The 23,586-nt window shown below is 39.4% G+C and overlaps 1 protein-coding gene across 2 annotated transcripts in view; it reads left to right on the plus strand.

Annotated features, from left to right (window-relative positions):
* DDX52 (DExD-box helicase 52) overlaps nt 1–23,586 on the plus strand; it is a 192,296-nt gene that overhangs the window by 26,344 nt on the left and 142,366 nt on the right. For both annotated transcript variants that reach the window (XM_053706886.1, XM_053706888.1), the window contains exons 5-7: nt 12,841–12,984; nt 15,666–15,777; nt 17,533–17,605. In XM_053706886.1, the coding sequence (XP_053562861.1) occupies nt 12,841–12,984; nt 15,666–15,777; nt 17,533–17,605 (329 nt within the window). The remainder of the gene's footprint in view (nt 1–12,840; nt 12,985–15,665; nt 15,778–17,532; nt 17,606–23,586) is intronic.

The following is a 23,586-nucleotide window of genomic DNA, read 5'->3' on the forward strand; positions in this document are numbered from 1 at the left end:
ATGTTTTTTAACGCCCGCTGGTATTACGAGTCAGGCAGGAAAGGGTCTACTGCTCACTTATTTCCGCGACTCGAGGATACCGCAAATCCCTTACGTCAATTGTGTATCCTATCTTTTCTATGGGATTTGCCCAACGCCGGTATTACGAGTATTGGAAGAAGTGAGCGGTAGAGCCTCTACCGCTAAGACTCCAACCGCAAAAAAAAGTCAGGAGTTAAGAGTTTTATGGGCTAACACCGGAACATAAAGCTCTTAACTACAGTGCAATAAAGTACACTAACACCCATAAACTACCTATGAACCCCTAAACCGAGGCCCCCCCACATCGCAAATAGTATATTAAAAATTATTTAACCCCTAATCTGCCGACTGGACATCGCCGCCACCTACATTATAGCTATGAACCCCTAATCTGCTGTCCCTAACATCGCCGACACCTACATTATATTTATTAACCTCTAATCTGCCCCCCCCAACGTCGCCGCCACCTACCTACACTTATTAACCCCTAATCTGTCGACCGGACATCGTCACCACTATAATAAATGTATTAACCCCTAAACCGCCGCACTCCCGCCTCGCAAACACTATAATAAATTTTATTAACCCCTAATCTGCCCTCCCTAACATCGCCGCCACCTACCTACAATTATTAACCCCTAATCTGCCGCCCAATGTCGCTGTTACTATAATAAAGTTATTAACCCCTAAACCGAAGCCTAACCCTAACACCCCCCCTAACTTAAATATAATTTAAATAAAACAAACTAAAATTACTATCATTAAATAAATTAATCCTATTTAAAACTAAATACTTACCTATAAAATAAACCCTAATATAGCTACAATATAACTAATAGTAACATTGTAGCTATTTTAGGATTTATATTTATTTTACAGGCAACTTTGTATTTATTTTAACTAGGTACAATAGCTATTAAATAGCTAATAACTATTTAATAGCTACTTAGTTATAATAATTACAAAATTACCTGTAAAATAAATCCTAACCTAAGTTACAAATACACCTAACACTACACTATCAATAAATTAATTAAATAAATTACCTACAATTATCTAAACTAAAATACATTTCAATAAACTAAACTATAAAACAAAAAAAAACGAACACGAAATTACAAAAAATAAAAAAATATTACAAGAATTTTAATCTAATTACACCTAATCTAAACCCCCCTAATAAAATAAAAAAGCCCCCCAAAATAATGAAATTCCCTACCCTAAACTAAATTACAAGTAATCAGCTCTTTTACCAGCCCTTAAAAGGGCTTTTTGCTGGGTATTGCCCCAAAGTAAACAGCTCTTTTACCTGTAAAAAAAAAAATACAATTCCCCCCCCCCAACATTACAACCCGCCACCCACACACCCCTACTCTAAACCCACCCGATCCCCCCTTAAAAAAAACCTAACACTACCCCCCTGAAGATCACCCTACCTTGAGCCGTCTTCAGCCAGCCGGCCACCGATGGGCCAGAAGTGGACATCCGGAGCGGCAGAAGTCTTCATCTGATCGGGGCAGAAGAGGTCCTCAAAGCGGCAGATGCCTTCATCCAAGCGGCATCTTCTATCTTCAGTCAAGCGGAGCGGAGCCATCCTCTTCTTCCGATGTCCTAAGTCCGAATGAAGGTTCCTTTAAATGACGTCATCCAAGATGGCGTCCCTTGAATTCCGATTGGCTGATAGGATTCTATCAGCCAATCGGAATTAAGGTAGGAAAAATCCAATTGGTTGATGCTATCAGCCAATCGGATTGAAGTTCAATCCGATTGGCTGATTGGATCAGCCAATAGAATTGACCTCGCATTCTATTGGCTCATCCAATCAGCCAATCGGATTGAACTTCAATCCGATTGGCTGATTAAATCAACCAATCGGATTTTTACTACCTTAATTCCGATTGGCTGATAGAATCCTATCAGCCAATCGGAATTCGAGGGACGCCATCTTGGATGACGTCATTTAAAGGAACCTTCATTCGGACTTAGGACATCGGAAGAAGAGGATGGATCCGCGTCGGCTGGATTCAAGATGGCTCCGCTCCGATTGATTGAAGATAGAAGATGCTGCTTGAATGAAGACATCTGCTGCTTGGAGGACCTCTTCTGCCGCTCCGGATGTCCACTTCTGGCCCATCGGTGGACTGCTGGCTGAAGAGGCTCAAGGTAGGGTGATCTTCAGGTGTGTGGGTGGGGGGTTGTAATGTTGGGGGGGGGGTTGTATTTTTTTTTACAGGTAAAAGAGCTGTTTACTTTGGGGCAATGCCCCGCAAAAAGCCCTTTTAAGGGCTGGTAAAAGAGCTGATTACTTGTAATTTAGTTTAGGGTAGGGAATTTCATTATTTTGGGGGGCTTTTTTATTTTATTAGGGGGGCTTAGATTAGGTGTAATTAGATTAAAAATCTTGTAATATTTTTTTATTTTTTGTAATTTAGTGGTTTTTTTTTTTTTTGTATTATAGTTTAGTTTATTAAATTGTATTTTAGTTTAGATAATTGTAGGTAATTTATTTAATTAATTTATTGATAGTGTAGTGTTAGGTGTTTTTGTAACTTAGGTTAGGAATTATTTTACAGGTAATTTTGTAATTATTTTAACTAGGTAGCTATTAAATAGTTAAGTATTTAATAGCTATTGTACCTAGTTAAATAAATACAAAGTTGCCTGTAAAATAAATATTAATCCTAAAATAGCTACAATGTAACTAATAGTTATATTGTAGCTATATTAGGGTTTATTTTATAGGTAAGTATTTAGGATTAATTTATTTAAAGGGACACTGTACCCAAAAATGAAATTTCGTGATTCAGATTGAGCATGAAATTTCAATCAAATTTCGAAATTACTCCTATTATCAAATTATCTTCATTCTCTTGGTATCTTTATTTGAAATGCGAGAATGTAAGTTTAGATGCCGGCCCATTTTTGTTGAACAACCTGGATTGTCCTTGCTGATTGGTGGAATAAATTCATCCACCGATAAAAAAGTGCTGTCCTGAGTACTGAAACAAAAACAAATCTTAGATGCCTTCTTTTTAAAAAAATGATAGCAAGAGAACGAAGAAAAAATGATAATAGGAGTAAATTAGAAAGTTGATTAAAATTGCATGCTCTTTCAGAATTACAAATGAACAAATTTGGGTTCAGTGTCCCTTTAACGATAGTAATTTTAGTTCGTTTTATTTAAATTATATTTAACTTAGGGGGGTGTTAGGGTTAGACTTAGGTTTAGGGGTTAATAACTTTATTATAATAGCGGCGACATTGGGGTCGGGAGATTAGGGGTTAATAATTGTAGGTAGGTGGCGGCGATGTTAGGGAGGGCAGATTAGGAGGGGTTAATACAATTTATTATATTGTTTGCAAGGCGGGAGTGCGGCGGTTTAGGGGTTAATACATTTTATTATAGTGGCGGCGATGTCCTGTCAGCAGATTAGGGGATAATAAGTGTAGGTAGGTGGCGGCGAATTGGGGGGGGACAGATTAGGGGTTAATAAATATAATATAGGTGTCTGCGATGTTAGGGACAGCAGATTAGGGGTTCATAGCTATAATGTAGGTTGCGGCGGTGTCCGGAGCGGCAGATTAGGGGTTAATAATATAATGTAGGTGTCAGCGATAGCAGGGGCGGCAGATTAGTGGTTAATAAGTGTAAGGTTAGGGGGGTTTAGACTCGGGGTTTATGTTAGGGTGTTAGGTGTAGACTTAGAAAGTGTTTCCCCATAGGAAACAATGGGGCTGCGTTAGGAGCTGAACGCTGCTTTTTTGCAGGTGTTAGGTTTTTTTTTTTCAGCCAGCTCAGCCCCATTGTTTCCTATGGGGAAATTGTGCACGAGCACGTTTTTCCAGCTTACCGCTACCGTAAGCAACGCTGGTATTGAGGGTTGAAGTGAAGCTAAATTTGGTTCAACGCTCACTTTTCTGAGGCTAACGCAGCCATTCAGACAACTCGTAATACCAGCGTTGTCTTAAGGGTGCGCTGGGAAAAAAAGGCTTGTTAGCACCGCAGGTCTTTACCGACAAAACTCCAAATCTAGGCGTATGTCTTTAGCTATTTTAGCTAGAAGAGCTTTGTGGCTCAAATATTGGAATGCTGACATTGTATTTAAGTCTAGATTAATATCTCTTTCTTTCCAAGGTAATAATTAATTTGGTTCTCATTTGGATTCGATTATTTCAACTGTCACTGGGGGGAAGGGAGTTTTTTTGCCTCTGGATAAAAGACCTAAGGGTAAATCTAAAGCTTCTAACCGTTTTCTTCCTTTCGACAAAATAAGGAACAGAAACCCAATTTTCCCCCCAAAGAATCTGGTTCCAATTGGAAACCTTCTTCGAGTAAATCCAAGCCGCTTAAGAAACCAAAGCCAGCCCCCAAGTATGCATGAAGGTGCGGCCCTCATTCCAGCTCAGCTGGTAGGGGGCAGATTAAGATTCTTACAAAGCATTTGGGCAGATTCTGTCCAAAATCAATGGATTCAAAGTATTGTCTCTCAAGGGTACCGAATAGGATTCAGAGTAAGACCTCCTGTGAGAAGACTTTTTCTCTGCATCCCAGTAAATCCAATAAAGGCTCAGGCTTTTCTGAAGTGTGTTTCAGACCTGGAGCTTTCAGGGGTAATCATACCAGTTCAGTTTCAGGAACAGGGTCTGGGGTTTTATTCAAATCTATTCATTGTCAAAAGAAAGAAATTTCATTCAGGCCAGTTCTGGATCTGAAAATTTTGAATCGTTTTGTAAGAGTGCCAACTTTCAAAATGGTGACTATAAGGACTATTCTTCCTTTTGTTCAGCAAGGGCATTATATGTCCACGATAGACTTACAGGATGCATATCTTCATATTCCGATTCATCCAGACCACTATCAGTTTCTGAGATTCTCTTTTCTAGACAAGCATTACCAATTTGTTGCTCTTCCATTTGGCCTAGCGACAGCTCCAAGAATCTTTTCAAAGGTTCTCGGTGCCCTACTCTCTGTAAACAGAGAACAGGGTATTGCGGTGTTTCCTTATTTGGACGATATCTTGGTACTAGCTAAGTCTTTATATTCTGCAGAATCTCACACGAATCAACTAGTGTTGTTTCTTCAAAGACATGGTTAGAGGATCAATTTGCCAAAAGGTTCCTTGATTCCTCAGACAAGGGTCACCTTTTTAGGTTTCCAGATAGATTCAGTGTCCATGACTAACAGACAAGAGACAATTAAAATTGGTTTCAGCTTGTCGGAACCTTCAGTCTCTGTCATTCCCTTCAGTAGCTATGTGCATGGAAGTTTTAGGTCTCATGACTGCAGCATCGGACGCGATCCCCTTTGCTCGTTTTTCATACGAGACCTCTCCAGCTTTGTATGCTGAATCAATGGTGCAGGGATTATACAAAGATATAACAATTAATAGCCTTAAATCCCAATGTTCGACTTTCTCTGCCTTGGTGGTTAGATCACCATTGTATAGTTCAAGGGGCTTCTTTTGTTCGTCCAACCTGGACTGTGATAACAACAGATGCAAGTCATTCAGGTTGGGGAGCTGTCTGGGGATCTCTGACAGCACAAGGGGTTTGGAAATCTCAAGAGGTGAGATTACCAATCAACATTTTAGAACTCTGTGCTATTTTCAGGGATCTTCAGGTTTTTGGCCTCTGTTGAAGAGAGAACCATTCATTTGTTTTCAGACAGACAATATCACAACTGTGGCATATGTCAATCATCAGGGTGGGACTCACAGTCCCCTAGCTATGAAAGAAGTATCTCGGATACTTTCTTGGGCGGAATACAGTTCCGGTATAATTTCTGCGGTACATATCCCAGGTGTAGACAATTGGGAAGCGGATTATCTTCCCGCCTGTCAGACTTTACATCCGGGGGAGTGGTCGCTCCATCTAGATATTTTCTCAGATTGTTCAGATGTGGGGTTTTCCAGAAATAGATCTGATGGCTTCCCATCTAAACAAGAAACTTCCAAGGTACCTGTCCAGGTCCAGGGATCCTCAGGCGGAGGCAGTGGATGCGTTAGCATTTCTTTGGTGTTACCAACCTGCTTATATATTCCCGCCTCTTGTTCTTCTTCCAAGAGTGATTTCCAAGATCATAATGGAACAATCGTTTGTGTTTTTGGTTGCTCCAGCATGGCCTCACAGGTTTTTGTATGCGGATCTTGTCCGGATGTCCAGTTGCCAACCTTGGCCACTTCCTTTAAGACCAGACCTTCTGTCTCAAGGTCTGTTTTTCCATCAGGATCTCAAATCATTACATTTGAAGGTATGGAAATTGAACGCCTAGTGCTTAGTCATAGAGGTTTCTCTGACTCAGTGATTAATACTATGTTACAGGCTCGTAAATCTGTTTCTAGGAAGATTTATTATCGAGTTTGGAAGACTTACATTTCATGGTGTTCTTCTTATAAATTCCCCTGGCATTCTTTTATAATTGCTTGAATTTTACAGTTTCTTCAGGATGGTTTGGATAAAGGTTTGTCTGCAAGTTCTTTGAAGGGACAATTCTCTGCTCTTTCTGTTTTATTTCACAGAAAGATTGCTAAGCTTCCTGATATTCACTGTTTTGTACAGGCTTTGGTCCGTATCAAGCCTGTCATTAAAGTGAATGTAAATTTTCCCTTTTTTAGTAATCAATATTAATTCATAATCAGTGTATTAGTTAAAACGCCTTTTTTTTTTTTTAAACGAAATTCTCAAAATATCACATTTTAAATGTATCTCCTTTTTCGTTTATAACTCCTCCCATCCATTTCTTCCTGTATTTCTGCCGCATTACGTATAGAGTGGTCCCAACCGCTCTATTACGTATTTGAAAAGCTTGTTCACAATGTTTTGATTTTTTTGCGCATGCGTTTAAAACATTCAGTGCCTAATATGCGCATGCGTTAGTAAATTATTAGGCAATCGCTATCGTAACTGCAATTTTAAATGCGCATGCGTACTGACTGCGTATTTTGTAAAAGCTTCTAAATCAATCAGCAGTTGGTGAACGCATGCGCGTAAAGAAATTGTGACGTCTCCGAAAAGGGGCTGGACGCCACGGGGTATGAAAGATTATTAGTCGAATACAGTGTCAATCAACGTTAGAAATGCGGTCCAAAATGGCGGGCGGAGGAAGCGAGCAAGACGATTCACAATAAATAAGTATATATATTGATAAAATTGTACATTTGAAAAAAACGATGAATTAAAGTTAACTTAATTTTGATTGCTAAACAAGATGAGATTGTGCAATAGCATTGACTTTGCATCCACTTTAAATCAATCTCTCCTCCTTGGAGTCTTAATTTGGTTTTGAAGGCTTTACAGGCTCCTCCTTTTGAGCCTATGCATTATTTGGACATTAAACTACTTTCTTGGAAAATGCTGTTCCTTTTTGCCATCTCTTCTGCTAGAAGAGTTTCTGAATTATCTGCTCTTTTTTGTTAATCTCCTTTTCGGATTTTCCATCAGAATAAGTCCGTTTTGTGGACTTCATTTAAATTTCTACCTAAGGTTGTGAATTCTAACAACATTAATAGAGAAATTGTTGTTCCCTCTTTGTGTCCTAATCCTAAGAATTCTTTGGAGAGATCCTTACATTCTTTGGATGTAGTAAAAGCTTTGAAATATTATATTGAAGCTACTAAAGATTTCAGCAAGACTTCTAGTCTATTTGTTGTCTTTTCTGGTCCTAGGAAAGGTCAGAAGGCTTCTTCTATTTCCTTGGCATCTTGGTTAAAGCTTTTAATTCATCAGGCTTATTTGGAGTCGGGCCAGGCCCCGCCTCAGAGAATTACAGCTCATTCTACTTGATCAGTCTCCACTTCGTGGACTTTTAAGAATGAAGCTTCAGTTGATCAGATTTGCAAAGCAGCAACTTAGTCTTTGCATACATTTACTAAATTCTACAGTTTTGATGTATTTGCTTCTTCTGAAGCAGTTTTTGGTAGAAAAGTTCTTCAGGCATCTGTTTTAGTTTGATTCCTCTGCTTATGTTTAAGTTTTTTTTCTTTTCAACTATGAGAAAAAACTTATTTTTTTGGTTGTGGATTATTTTATTCTGCGGAAAATGGCTTTTATTATTTTTATCCCTCCCTCTCTAGTGACTCTTCTGTGGAGTTCCACATGTTGAGTATTACTATCCCATACGTCACTAGCTCATGGACTCTTGCCAATTACATGAAAGTGAAAAAATTCCCTTTTAACCTAAAGGGATAGGTGGGAAAGAACTGGAGATAATAATCCACAGACCTAAGTCCTATTAAACCTTTGTATAGGATAAGGTAGTGCCTAATGCCAGATATAGTTTAAATATTTGAAGAGGAAAGGAGCAGAAGCATCATTATGGCACACTTGGGGGGATTGTCATCTCATACATGTAGGGTAAGTGAGTTCATTGTGTAGAAAAATTAGTTTATTTAAAACTTAACGTTTATTATATAAATTAATAAAATAAACCCAGTGTTGTGGACCATGCCACTTTTAGTTAAAAATTCATCAAGCTGGGTTGTGGAGGGGAGGGATCTCTCCTTCACATATGGTGGACATGTCCACATATACAGCCTTTCTGGGAGGAGGTGCTGGGGGAGATGAGCAAAGTCCTTAAAACCATTATCCCACTTAAGCCAACATATCTGATTTACCATGACCTACCTAAAATCATTGGAATAGACAGACATCTACTTTTCATGCTAATGCTGAACGGCGCCAAAGGGCTTATCCCGGCGCACTGGAGAAGTCCTCAGATTCCAACAGTTCTTGAGTGGAAGCATAGAGTGGGGGACCTACTTAGATTGGAGCGTTACCATTTTCTTAAAACTGGAAGACTGGCTACACATGAGATGATGACACTGACATGGGAGGGAAAGGGATTCTGACTCTTCTAAACCATAAGTGATCTTTGCATATTCTCCCATTCCTCCTTGTACCCTCTCCCCCTTTTTTTTTTTCTCCTCTCTCTCCCTCCCTTTCTACTACATCACATCTCCCTTTCTCTCTCTATTCTACTCTACTCTTTCCAACCCCCGTCACTCTGGACGGGTGGAGACTTCAGGCCTTATGTTACCTTCAGTGGTATGAAGCAAGCTCACTGAAGACATATCTATCCTCACATGTTTAAATACCTGTTGTCAAATTCCTAAGTTTATGGATTGTTTGATTATATGGATCTTTTACAGGGAGTGCAGAATTATTAGGCAAATGAGTATTTTGACCACATCATCCTCTTTATGCATGTTGTCTTACTCCAAGCTGTATAGGCTCGAAAGCCTACTACCAATTAAGCATATTAGGTGATGTGCATCTCTGTAATGAGAAGGGATGTGGTCTAATGACATCAACACCCTATATCAGGTGTGCATAATTATTAGGCAACTTCCTTTCCTTTGGCAAAATGGGTCAAAAGAAGGACTTGACAGGCTCAGAAAAGTCAAAAATAGTGAGATATCTTGCAGAGGGATGCAGCACTCTTAAAATTGCAAAGCTTCTGAAGCGTGATCATCGAACAATCAAGCGTTTCATTCAAAATAGTCAACAGGGTCGCAAGAAGCGTGTGGAAAAACCAAGGCGCAAAATAACTGCCCATGAACTGAGAAAAGTCAAGCGTGCAGCTGCCAAGATGCCACTTGCCACCAGTTTGGCCATATTTCAGAGCTGCAACATCACTGGAGTGCCCAAAAGCACAAGGTGTGCAATACTCAGAGACATGGCCAAGGTAAGAAAGGCTGAAAGACGACCACCACTGAACAAGACACACAAGCTGAAACGTCAAGACTGGGCCAAGAAATATCTCAAGACTGATTTTTCTAAGGTTTTATGGACTGATGAAATGAGAGTGAGTTTTGATGGGCCGATGGGCCAGATGGATGGGCCCGTGGCTGGATTGGTAAAGGGCAGAGAGCTCCAGTCCGACTCAGACGCCAGCAAGGTGGAGGTGGAGTACTGGTTTGGGCTGGTATCATCAAAGATGAGCTTGTGGGGCCTTTTCGGGTTGAGGATGGAGTCAAGCTCAACTCCCAGTCCTACTGCCAGTTTCTGGAAGACACCTTCTTCAAGCAGTGGTACAGGAAGAAGTCTGCATCCTTCAAGAAAAACATGATTTTCATGCAGGACAATGCTCCATCACACGCGTCCAAGTACTCCACAGCGTGGCTGGCAAGAAAGGGTATAAAAGAAGAAAATCTAATGACATGGCCTCCTTGTTCACCTGATCTGAACCCCATTGAGAACCTGTGGTCCATCATCAAATGTGAGATTTACAAGGAGGGAAAACAGTACACCTCTCTGAACAGTGTCTGGGAGGCCGTGGTTGCTGCTGCACGCAATGTTGATGGTGAACAGATCAAAACACTGACAGAATCCATGGATGGCAGGCTTTTGAGTGTCCTTGCAAAGAAAGGTGTCTATTGGTCACTGATTTGTTTTTGTTTTGTTTTTGAATGTCAGAAATGTATATTTGTGAATGTTGAGATGTTATATTGGTTTCACTGGTAAAAATAAATAATTGAAATGGGTATATATTTGTTTTTTGTTAAGTTGCCTAATAATTATGCACAGTAATAGTCACCTGCACACACAGATATCCCCCTAAAATAGCTAAAACTAAAAACTACTTCCAAAAATATTCAGCTTTGATATTAATGAGTTTTTTGGGTTCATTGAGAACATGGTTGTTGTTCAATAATAAAATTAATCCTCAAAAATACAACTTGCCTATTAATTCTGCACTCCCTGTAGTTCTACGAACACTCTGTAGAAACAAGCTCAAGATCAATGGACTAACTTGGCAAAGGACCTATTTCACTCATGCAATCTTATTTGGTATAACTGCTTCTTGATGACTTAAGTGACTGGTTCTCACTATCACTAAATACTCAGAGACTTCTGCACATTTCTCAGAACCATTCTGTATAACCTCATCAAAATGTATGTATATATATAACTGTATGCCAACCATGTTTACACTCAATAAAGCTTGTTTGAGGAAAAAAAAAAAAAATTCATCAAGCTGTGTTATATAAGAAAAAGTAAATTACTATGAAAAGAAAAAATAAATATAAAATAAAATTGCACTGTATGCTCTCTGGTAAAGGAGTCACCTCCTATTAGCCATAATATTAAGGAAAGTGTCTTCTATGAGGAAATAGCAAATAATTCACTTTAAATTCTATCTCTATGTATGCGTAGCTGTAGTGGGCTCAAAGGTAAAGTGTGGATGACATGACCATTGCTAGGTATATATCAGATTTGCCTGTAACGAATTAAGTCAATAAGTATCTGTCTCCACACTCCCCAATATAGCCGTCCCAGCTCCACTTGTAACACCTATATAAGTGCCCAAAGTTTGGGCCAACCAATTACCAATTATTATCAAATTTCCCAAAATTATAACCCCATAAGTAAATTATTCCCCGTTTTCTTATTAGAGACAAATTAAGCAGAGCAGCAGTGCGAACCGCCTAACGCACGTTTCGCATATGCTTTATCAAAGGGTGGGCTTTTTATGGTGGTTATGATTTTTTGTATAAAGATAATAGTGGAGTCTGAGGAGCGCCTCAAATTGGGCAGAGGACAACTACATCGCTAAAGGTTGAACACAATTTATTCACAGACAGTGTGTGGTCTATTAGCGATCAATTACAAATAACCAGTTATAATGGTTAGAACAATGTCACATATAGATCACATATAAAATCACATATGATAAAATTACATAAAATTAAACCAGATAAAAATCACATAAAAATACATGGATCCATGTAGCAAATAAAACACTTAAAAAACAGACTTGGTCGTCCTATTGGGCCAATAAGATATAGTTCTCTAAAAGAGTGGTGTGGTTTGTTAAATGACTGGTTGTTGATAAAATATTCCAGAAATTCTGAGTCCTTTAATGATGTTTAATCGGTTATAAATCCTAGACAGAGTCTCTCCTATGAATGTGAGTGTCTGTGTGACTGTGTCCAAAAAAAATGTGTCAGCGGTGATGTAAAATATAGTGAAAAAAAATAAAAATTAAAATACAAAGTGAAGTGCCATGAAAAACTTCCTGTGGAAAAAATGAAAAATATATAAAATATAAAAAATTCCAAATGTGTGTTGAAGACAATATTATAGATGAATCCTGTCAAAATCAATAAATCCTGTGTTTATGTTGTTGTGTGTAGATTTTCTCAAAAATATAATATAGTATAAAGTTTATCCAAGAAAAATCCAAAAAAAGTCAAAGTAAGTGAGAGGGTTAAAAATGATACAAACAAAAATAGAGCATGAATTCCCAGTGTACCTGTGGAAAACAAACAAAAATAGTGCAATAACGCTAACAAATTCCTAAATGCAATTGAAATAAGGCTTACCATACAATAGCCAACGCGTTTCGGCCCTTCCCTGGGCCTTTCTCAAGACTGTAGCACAATTATATTTCCAGTTCCTTTTTTTTTATGCTTTTTACTCCTTTCTCTAGCACCCCACTACTTGGCTATTCGTTAAACTGAATTGTGGGTGTGGTGAGGGGTGTATTTATAGGTATTTTGAGGTTTGGGAAACTTTGCCCCTCCTGGTAGGATTGTATATCCCATACGTCACTAGCTCATGGACTCTTGCCAATATGAAAGAAATGAATTTATTAGGTAAGTTCTTAAATAAATTATGTTTTTCCTTTCAACGTTTTATAGAGCTTTTTAGGTGTTTTTCTCTAAACGTATTCCCTATAAACACTGAAATCACGTGGTATTATTTAAATTGGTACCCTTGTATTTTAATAGAATACCAGAGCAAGCTTCTAATATTAAAATGCATATTGTGTTATAAGTGGTCAACTGTTAATGCATGTTTCTGTTTTATTCATTAAAGGGACGTGAAATTCTGTCTTGTGCACCCACGGGCTCAGGAAAGACTTTAGCATTCTCAATTCCAGTTTTAACGCATCTCAAACAACCAATGAATAAAGGCGTCCGAGCTTTGATCATATCGCCAACAAGAGAACTCACCAGCCAGGTAAACTATTTATTTTTAATTATTTGTAAAACTGTGTATGAGAACACCAGTTAAATGTTACATTTTTCACCTTAAAGCAAACGTTTGCAAGAAATTCAGGTTTATGCACAACTGATATTTAAAGTACCCATTGCTCACTGTTCATTGAACTTCCTGTGTCTCTATTGGTGGACAGTGTCAAGTAGCCTGAGAACTGACAAAAATATGGAGTGTTTTATAATATTCTGCACATAGTGCAGAATTATATAACATTATAATAGCGCAAACATTGTAAAACCAAATTTCCCCTTTGAATTTAAAAAAATAACTGCTGTTTTACAGACCCGCTCTCTGTGATCTTCTGAGTGGGTCTGTTTTTTTCAAACAGCGCATCGGGCCAGCTGTATAGTCACAGCCTGGCCCGACCGCGCCATAGCACTAAGTGCAGCTCGCTCCTGGTCTGTCACTGAATTATATAACATTTTTTTTATGGTTTACTGACACTTTAACACCTCTGGTGACCCAGAGACAAGGGGCATATGTGTGTAGCCACATATCACCAACTAGTTCCCAGTAGTGCATTGGTGCTTTTCTGCATATCTAGATATGCTTTTCTAGAAAGCATACCTATATAATGAGTAAATTTAATAACTAAAATGAATTGATAAATCTCTTAAAATTTCATGCTCTGTACAAATCATGAATTTTTTTTACTTTCATGTCCCTTTAACTGTGTGATTAACCCTTTTGCAATTTAGAGCATATACATTTTGCACTACAATGTCCCTTTTAACTATGCAAGATATCACAGGACAATGTTCTAAATTAACAATTAAAGGGACCGTCTACAATAGAAAAGTTCTTGTTTAAAAATATAGATAATCCCTTTTATTACCCATTCCCCACTTTTGTATTAACACTGTGATGTTAAAGGGACAGTCTAGGCCAAAATAAACTTTCATGTTTCAGATAGAGCATGTCATTTTAAATAATTTTCCAATTTACTTTTATCACCAATTTTGCTTTGTTCTTTTGGTGTTCTTTGTTGAAAGCTTAACCTAAGAGGTTCGTATGCTAATTTCTTAGACCTTGAAGGCCACCTCTTTTCAGAATGCATTTTAACAGTTTTCACCACTAGAGGGTGTTAGTTCATGTATTTCATATAGATAACTTCACGTGCACGAGCACAGTGTTATCTGGGAACAGGCACTGATTGGCTAAACTGCAAGTCTGTCAAAAGAACTGAAATAAAGGGGCAGTTTGCAGAGGCTTAGATACAAGATAATCACAGAGGTTAAAAGTATATTAATTTAACTGTGTTGGTTATGCAAAACTGGGGAATGGGCACTAAAGGGATTATCTATCTTTTATAACAATAAATATTCTGGTGTAGACTATCCCTTTAATATACTTTTTACCTCTGGGATTACCTTATATTTAAGTATGTTCTGACAGCCCCCTGATCACATGACTTTATATTTATTATCTATTTACTTGCTTTTAGTACTGTGTGGTGCTAAATCTTAAATAACTACTTGGCTGTGAACACATTATTATCTATATGGCCCACATGAACTAGCAGTCTCCTGTTGTGAAAAAAAAAAACTACAAAAAACATTTGATTTAGAGGCTGTCTGTAGTGTTTTAGAAACAGGCAGAAATGTAGAAGTTTAATCATTAGAAAGTATATTAATATAACAATGTTGGTTGTGCAAAGCTGGGCAATGGATAGTAAAGGCGTTATCTATCTTTTTAAACAATAACAATTTTAGTGTAAACTGCCCCTTTAATTCTGTATTGCAAAGCAGTAGGTTTCCAGCAATTGCTTGTGCAGCTGCGCCCCCTGTTCTCACGCATCCAAATGCATGAGCTGCAGGACTTGTAAAGAATGCTGGCATGATCTGACCAAGATGATTTAAAGGGACAGTGTACTGTAAAATAGTTTTTCCCTTTTTAAAGGGACACAAAACCCAATTATTTTTTCGTGATTCGGATAGAGCATACAGTTTTTAAAGGAACAGTCAACACCAGAATTTTTGTTGTGTAAAAAGGTAGATAATACCTTTATTACCCATTCTCCATTTTTGCATAACCAACAGTTATAATACACGTTTTAACTCTGTAATTACCTTGTATCTAAGCCTCTGCAAACTGCCCCCTTATTTCAGTTTTTTTGACAGACATGCATTTTTAGCCAATCAGTGCTCACTCCTAGGAGCTTCACGTGCCTGAGCTCAATGTTATCTATATGAAACACATGAACTAACACCCTCTAGTGGTGAAAACTGTCAAAATGCTTTTAGATAAGAGGCAGCCTTCAAGGTCTAAGAATTTAGCATTTGAACCTCCTAGGTTTAGCTTTCAACTAAGAATACCAAGTGAACAAAGCAAAATTGGTGATAAAAGTAAATTGGAAAGTTGTTTAAAATGACATTCCCTATTTAAATCATGAAAGTTTTTTTTGGACTTGACTGTCTCTTTATGCAACTTTCTAATTGACTCCTATTTATAATTGAAAAAGCAGGAATGTAAGCATAGGAGCCAGCCCATTTTTGGTTTAGGACCTGGGTAGCGCCTGCTGATTGGTGGCTAAATTTTTCCCTTTCTTGTGTGTGTGTATATGTATCTATCTATATATTATTATGTATGTATATGTGTGGGTGTAATGTGCAATAACACATTCCATTCTCAAAATTGTTTAGATTCAGAGAGAGCTGGTCAAGTTGTCTGAAGGTATTGGCTTTAGGATACAAATGATCGACAAAGCAGGTGTTGCTGCAAAACAGTTTGGACCAAAGTCATCTAAGAAATATGGTAAAACTGTATATGTGTTTGTATGTGTGTGTATGTATGTATGTATGTATATCTATATCCCAATAAGATCCCAATTTTTATATAAAAGCATGGGTGTTTTGCAGAATTTAAACATGTTTTGTTTATTTGCAAACTTATTTGCTCCGATAACCCCCTTTTTGAGTAAGTATTTGATCACATTGGCTTCACTCCCAAAGATGTATTTAATTTTTTTTTGTAAAGTGTGCTAAACCAGCCTTAAGGGACATTTAAACCCCAGAAAAATATTTCATGATTCAGACAGAGAATACAATTCTAAACCACATTCTAATGTACTTCTATTATCTAATTTGCTTCATTCTTTAGATATCCTTAGTTAAAGAAATAGTAATGCACACGGGTGAGCCAATCACATGAGGCATCTATGTGCAGCCCCCAATCAGCAGCTCCTGAGCCTATCTAGATATGCTTTTCAGGAAAGAATATCAAGAGAATGAAGCAAATTAAATAATACATGTAAATTAGAAAGTTGTTTAAAATGGTATTCTCTATCTGAATCATGAAAGAAAAAAAAAATGGGTTTATTGTCCCTTTAGTGGATTTATATTTTAAAATAATGGAAACTGACCATCTTCCATTGGTTAAAGCACCCCACCCAAGCTCAGGTGTACTTGTGACATTGTATTTGGAGTTGTTTAATAAAGCCAGGGAGTCTCATCCTATATAATAAAAGGCCAAGTATGTTTGCTGACGCAGTAATGCGCAATAGAGACGGCGCAAGACAAACATGCCTGGCCTTAACCCTTAACGACCAGCGCCAATGCGCAGTAGAGATTGTGTGAGACAAGCGCTAGGACAGCGCTGTTCGTTAAGCCCTGGGCCTCTCTCTCTGCTGCGGTCTTACGTCACCAATCCTTGGTGGGACAAAGGTGTAAAGTTCCGCTGATCTAAATATGCTGAACTTGCGATACGGCTCCTATCGGTCTGTGCGCTTTTGCCTGGTGCTGCTAAATTGCTTGAGAGGGTATCAATACAATTTAAAATTGTAACAGCAGCTCTATACTAACCCATCAACTCAAAAACAATATTTATTCTCAAACCGCAGGAAAATGAATACAAGAGTCACTTCCGCCCGTATTGCTAATAGAGTGTACAGCTTGATGGGCGGAAAGAAAAATACTGAGACTGAGTTGGGGGTGATGGCGGCTAAAACGGAGGAAAAAGGGGATACATATGTGTGCGGGGAAAAGAATGTGCCGCATCCTCCGTCTATTGAGGATTTCTGCATCAATAAATCGATCAGTCGCGGCGCATTTGGGAAGGTGTATCTAGCCCGTAGGAAAAACAGCAGGTTGTTCGCTGTCATTGTGAGAGTGACAGCTGCAGAGCTTATAATCATATGAAAGATGTAATCGTATAGGAAATGTGTGTATATAGAGGGATAGGGATATGCCTCCTAAGAGGTATATTTCTTTCATTACACTAACACTAGTTCTATTATAAAGAGAAAAAGCAGGAATGATTCAAACCATGAAGGCAAAGGACTGTAGTGTTGGGACCAGTCAACATTGGGACACCTTGTGTGACTAAGATCCCAATTTTATTCAAAAGCACAGGTGATTTTTTTTGCAGCATTTCAAAATGTTTTTTTTTTTGTGTATATGTATGTTTGTCTGCGTCTATGTAGGTTTGTGTGTCTGTATGGGTGTGTGGGATTATTATATTTTAAAAAAATAAAAAAATATATAAACTAATTTCTTTTTTTTCTCTTGGCAGATATCCTTGTAACAACGCCTAATAGGTTAATTTATTTGCTAAACCAAGATCCACCAGGGATTGATCTCAGCAGGTATACCATTTTTTTCCTCTCTCTGCTAATAAAATGTTTGTGTAATAACAGGATAGTGATAATCTTGAATTTTCCTTACATAAGGCAGGGAGAGTCCACAACTTAATTCCTTACTTTTAGGAAATACAACACCTGGTCACCAAGGCAAAGACACCCCAGCCAAAGGCTTAAATATCCCTCCCACTTACCCTATCCCTCAGTCATTCTTTGCCTTTCGTCACTATTGGAGGTGGCAGAGTAGTGTCAAAAGATTTGGATAGTCCTGTAATGGGTATGTTCCCTTCGAGATAGGGCTGGAGTTTTAAGTAATCGTGTCAACCTCTGTGAGAGTATTGATGAAAGTTAGAGTTTTTTTAGATGCAGGAAAAGATTTCCTGGGAACCCATCCAGACTGTCGCAAATGGCTCATGAGCAATCAGTATTGACGAGTTTCACTGCTTGCTGCTACACACTCAAGTCCATGTCAGAAGCGCTGCTACAAGACTGTCACACTTGAGAGGCTGTTCCTGTTCCACAGCATGGATCCTGGAGGGCAAGACCGTTTTTTTATATATACATTTTAAAACGCTATACAGGGTCACAGTGTGGCTCCTTTATACCACAATAGGATCAAGGGTTAATATCTCCTTCAGGGAGATTATTTGAACAGTTTGGGGATTTATATCTGCTTAATGTGAGGGGTTTTTTTTAGGCTCATAGGCTGTGTGTAATGTTGCGCAGCTCATAATGGCTTGGTGCCCTTTTTCATAGTAGGGGAAGTCCTGTCTTACGTACCACGTGACCGGGTGCTTCCTCTTTCATTTCCTAAGATCCTGCTGCAGACATCACTCCTGAGGAGAGCATTTTCACTGTTCTCTGTCTGGGTCAAGGAGGTGGTGAGTGCCCCAGGCATTGGGAGTATTAAGGTGCAGTTTTTTTTTTTAATTCAAAGCATTTCTTTTTTTATTGTCCTTCTGTGGGTATATACAAAGCTATGGAGGACTCCGATACTACATTATAAGGTTCCGCTCCTTCTGTACTGATTAATAATTCCTGTTTATATTTTGAGGTTGGCTGTGGTTTCCCCACCTGCTCAATTTTGTTCCATTTGCCTAAACACTGTTCTAAAGTCTAAAAAGGGAGACAAGCCTGCTAATACTCATAGCACTATTAGCCCTTCTGAGCCGTCTACTGCTCAGAAATCTGGGTCCCGAGAAACTACTACCCGCTCCACATGCAGTTCCCCGTGGCTCAACTAATCCTCCATCTGGACTTTATCGCACAGTTACAATCGGAGATGTCTGTGGCCCTGAGTGCCTTACCTCGCTCTAACAAACGCAAGAGAAAGGTTAAACATAGTTCTCCTGACCTAGAGCCATCTAAATATTTGTCGGATTTAACTACTATATCCCAGCTATCAGAGGATGAGTTAACCTTTGTAGCTTCAGAGGGTGAACTTTCTGAGTCGGAGACTTCAGTTACTAACCCTTCTTCGGCAGAGGAACTCTACTTTAGATTTAAATTTGAGCATCTGCGTTTTTTTTTTTATTAAAGGAGGTTCTGTCTACGCTAGAGGTTCCAGAGGCTACACTCCCTGAGGAGCCTAAGATCCCTAAATTAGACAGGGTTTACGAAGATAGGAAGGTCCCTCTGACTTTTCCTGTGCCAGTTAAGATGTTGAACATTATTAGTAACCAATTTGAAGGAGTAGGAACTTCTTTTTCCCCCTCGTCTACTTTTAAAAAATTATTCCCGGTCCCTGAGTCTCAATTAGATTTGTGGGGCTCCATCCCGAAGGTGGATGGCGCTATCTTCACGCTGGCTAAGCATACTACTATCCCTCTGGAGGATAGTTCTTCTTTTAGAGAGCCTATGGATAAAAAAAATGGAAACTTTTCTGAGGAAGATGTTTCAACAGGGTTTTTATTTCAACCGGTGGCAGCTACCTACTGCTGCGACACTCTGTCGGAGCTCATTGAGGTGGAGACTCCCCTCGAGGATATTCAGGAGAGAATTAAGGCACTGAGAATTGCCAACTCCTTCATCTGTGATGTGAATATGCAGATTATTCGCATAAAATGCAAATGCTGCTGGCTTTGTGGTTCTAGCCTGCCGGGCTCTCTGGTTGAAGTCTTGGTCTGCGGATATGACTTCTAAATCCAGACTCCTTTCTCTTCCCTTCAAGGGGAAGATTTTATTTGGTCCAGGGCTGGACTCCATTATCTCTATGGTGCCTTCCTACCGCAGGATAAGAATAGGCCTAAGGGACGGCAACTGTCTAATTTTCATTCCTTTCGTGCTGACAAGTCGCAACAACAGTAGTCCTCTTCCAAGTCCGAGCAGCCTAAGAGTACTTGGAAGCCCGCTCACTCCTGGAATAAGCCCAAACAGAAGCCTGCTGAGAACAAATTAGCATGAAGGGGCGCCCCCGATCCGGGATCAGACTGTCTCTTTTTTTCAGACGCTTGGTTCCAGGATGTACAGGATCCTTGGGTCCTGGAGGTTGTATTTCAAGGATACAGAATAGGATTCAAGTGTCCTCTGCCCAGGGACAGATTACAACTCTCCAGCCTTTCGACAAGACCAGAAAAGAGGGCTGCCTTCTTAAGTTGCGTATGGGATCTCTCCTCTCTAGGAGTAATTGTCCCAGTACCTACAGCAAGAGGTTTGGGGTTTTATTCAAACCTTTTTGTGGTTCCAAAGGAGGGAACTTTCCGTCCAATTCTGAACCTAAAGTGCTTAACCAAGTTTCTGAGTGTTCCCTCTTTCAAGATGGAAACAATACGGTCAAACCTGCCTCTGGTTCAGGAAGGACAGTTTATGACCACAATAGACCTGAAGTATGCATACCTTCACATCCCAATTCACAGGGTATATTTTCAGTTCCTGAGGTTTGCTTTTCTGGATCAGCACTTTCAGTTTATAGTTTTTCCGTTTGGCCTAGCTACTGCTCCAAGGATATTTACAAAGGTTCTGGGGGCTCTTCTAGTCGTTGCCAGAACATAAGGTATTGCAGTAGCGCCTTACCTGGACGATATCTTGGTACAGACACCATCTTTTCGTCTAGCAGAACATTCGGAGTCCCTTCTCAGTCTTCTTCGATCACATGGATGAAAGATAAACTTGGAAAAGAGTTCTTACTCCAAGTACAAGAGTGAATTTCCTGGGAACTATAATAGACTCCATATCCATGAGAATATTCCTCACAGATCAGAGACGTTGCAAGCTAACTTCTGCATGTCTTGCCCTCCATGCCTCCTCGAGAACCCCAGTCACTCAGTGTATGGAGGTAATAGGACTCATGGTGTCCTGCATGGACATCATTCCTTTTGCCAGATTCCATCTCAGACCCTTACAACTATGCATGCTGAGACAATGGAACGATGACCATTCAGATCTGTCTCAACAGATTGGGCTGGACAACCTGTCAAGAATCGCTTTCCTGGTGGCTCTGTCCAGATCTGTCCCAAGGCACGTGCTTTTCGAGACCGTCCTGGGAGATTGTGACAATGGACGCAAGCCTTTCCGGCTGGGGAGCCGTTTGGGTTGCCAAGAAGGCACAAGGACTGTGGACTCAGGAAGAGTCCTCCCTTCCGATCAATATTTTGAAACTCCGGGCAATCTTCAATGCCTTGAAGGCTTGGCCCATTCTAGGTTCGTCCCAGTTGATTAGATTTCAATCAGACAATATAACCTTGGTTGCCTATATCAACCATCAAGGGGGAACGAGAAGTTCCTTGGCGATGAAAGAAGTATCTCGGATACTAGAGTGGGCAGAGACTCATGGCATCCCACCTTAATACCAAGCTACCCAGGTACGGGTCGAGGGATCCTCAGGCGGAATTGATAATGACTTATCAGTACCATGAAGGTTCAGTCTCATATCTTTTTCCTCCATTACCGCTTCTCCCTCGTGTGGTGGCTCGCATCAAGCAGGAGCGAGCATCTCTGATTCTGATTGCTCCATGGTGGCTGCGAAGGACGTGGTTTGCGGATTTGGTGGGGATGTCCTCATCTCCTCAGTGGAGGTTACCTTGTCGCAGAGATCTGCTGATACAGGGTCCCTTCGTTAATCAAAATCTAGATTCTCCGAGGCTGACTGCGTGGAGTTTGAACGCTTAGTCTTAGCCAAAAGAGGGTTCTCTGAGAGTGTTATCGACACTCTGGTTCAAGCTTGTAAGCCAGTTACTCGCCGTATCTACCATAAAGTGTGGAGGACGTACTGGTGTGAAGAGCGTGGCTTTTCCTGGCATAAGGTTAAGGTTGCCAGAATTTTACCTTTCCTCCAGGATGGACTGGAGAAGGGCCTATCTGCTAGTTCAGACCCATGTTTAGATCTGGGGCTCCGCCTTGGAGCCTCAATCTTGTTCTTAGTGTTTTGCAGCAGGGTCCATTTGAGCCTATGCATACTGTTGACATTAATTGTTATCTTGGAAAGTTATTTTTTTTGTTGGCTATTGCACGCAGAGTTTCTGAGATTTCTGCTTTGCAATGTGATCCCCCTTATCTGTTTTTCATGCTGATAAGGCGTTTTTTTGCACTAAACTAGGGTTCCTCCCTAAGGTGGTGTTGAATCGTAACATTAATCAAGACGTTGTTCCTTCCTTGTGTCTTAATCTTTCTTCAGCAAAGGAACGTTTGCTTCACAATATAGATGTGGTTCGAGCCTTGAAGTTCTATCTTCAGGCTACTAAGGAATTCAGACAATCTTTCTCTTTGTTTGTCATCTATGCGGGGAGGCGTAAGGGGCAGAAAGCTACTAAGACTTCTCTATCTTTCTGGTTGAGGAGTAAAATCCGCTTAGCTTATGAGACAGCGGGACGACAGCCTCCTGAGAGGATAACAGCTGATTCCACTAGAGCTGTGTCTTCCTCTTGGGCTTTTAAGAACGAATTAAAGGATATAGTGACCAGCGCCAAAAGATATAAATACTCCAACTAGAAGATAGGACACCCTCTAAAGGCCTATGATAAAAACCAGTGGATAACTAAAAATGTACTAGGGAGCGCTCAAGACAAGAGCTAAAGAGTATAATAAAGTAAAACCAGTGTAAAATTGTATATTTTAACTCTAAATTCAAAAGTTAGAAATGCTAGAAAAAACCTATATCACACAAGCGCAGAAGATTAACCACAAAAGTGGACATAGGAATAATCCACAATAATGAATATGTAGGAAAAATGATAACAATAAATAAATGTGACCATAAAAATGGTAATATTAATTGCCAAAAAAAGATGCCGGTTACAAAAAACAGGAACTATACATCATAGCTGAAATATAAAAGAATTTTAATTACACAAACAGTAATATATAGGTCGACCTATTACAAAGTAAATAACACTGAAATAAATGCTCAAAATTCACAAAAACAGTAGTTAAAAACAAATTGTAAAGTACAGAAGTTCTATATGTCCCTATAGGAAGCGGCTTTGTATTACACCCATAAAACTATAATGTTCATATCCGCTTGAGAAAGAAACTTCTGTTTTGAAACGCGTTGCTCATTAACCTTGCTCCAGCACGGGAGCTTTTTGTTATTCTGGCGAAATAAACCATTTGATGGTGAGAACTGCAGTACTGACCCTTAAAAAGGTCTTGGAAGTTTAGTTTTGCTGGATCAATTCTAAACCTGTAAAAGAAACTGCACTGTATCACCGGGTTTTCAGCCGCAATCTATACACTTATAGCTTAGCACCCTTGCCCAAATTTCTAACCCGTATTCTCAGTGGGTGGTCCACGGCACGATCGGTGCTTTTTCATACTGGAAGCCGGCTCCTGTTTTCTGACATGTGAGTACGGATATACGTTTTGTTATTTGTATCCTGATAACACACTAAGAGGACTCTCTGTCCGTAGGAGCACAACGTTACCTACAATTACCACTTGGACGGCTCCTCACAACTTTCTACACTTCTGCATAAACACTGGAGGATTAAATAAACAAGACAGCGAAAGTAGACTGCCACTTTGAAATACGGCTCTGATATGAACATTATAGT

This window comes from Bombina bombina, chromosome 3 (genome assembly GCF_027579735.1).
Source record: "Bombina bombina isolate aBomBom1 chromosome 3, aBomBom1.pri, whole genome shotgun sequence".
NCBI lineage: Eukaryota > Metazoa > Chordata > Amphibia > Anura > Bombinatoridae > Bombina > Bombina bombina.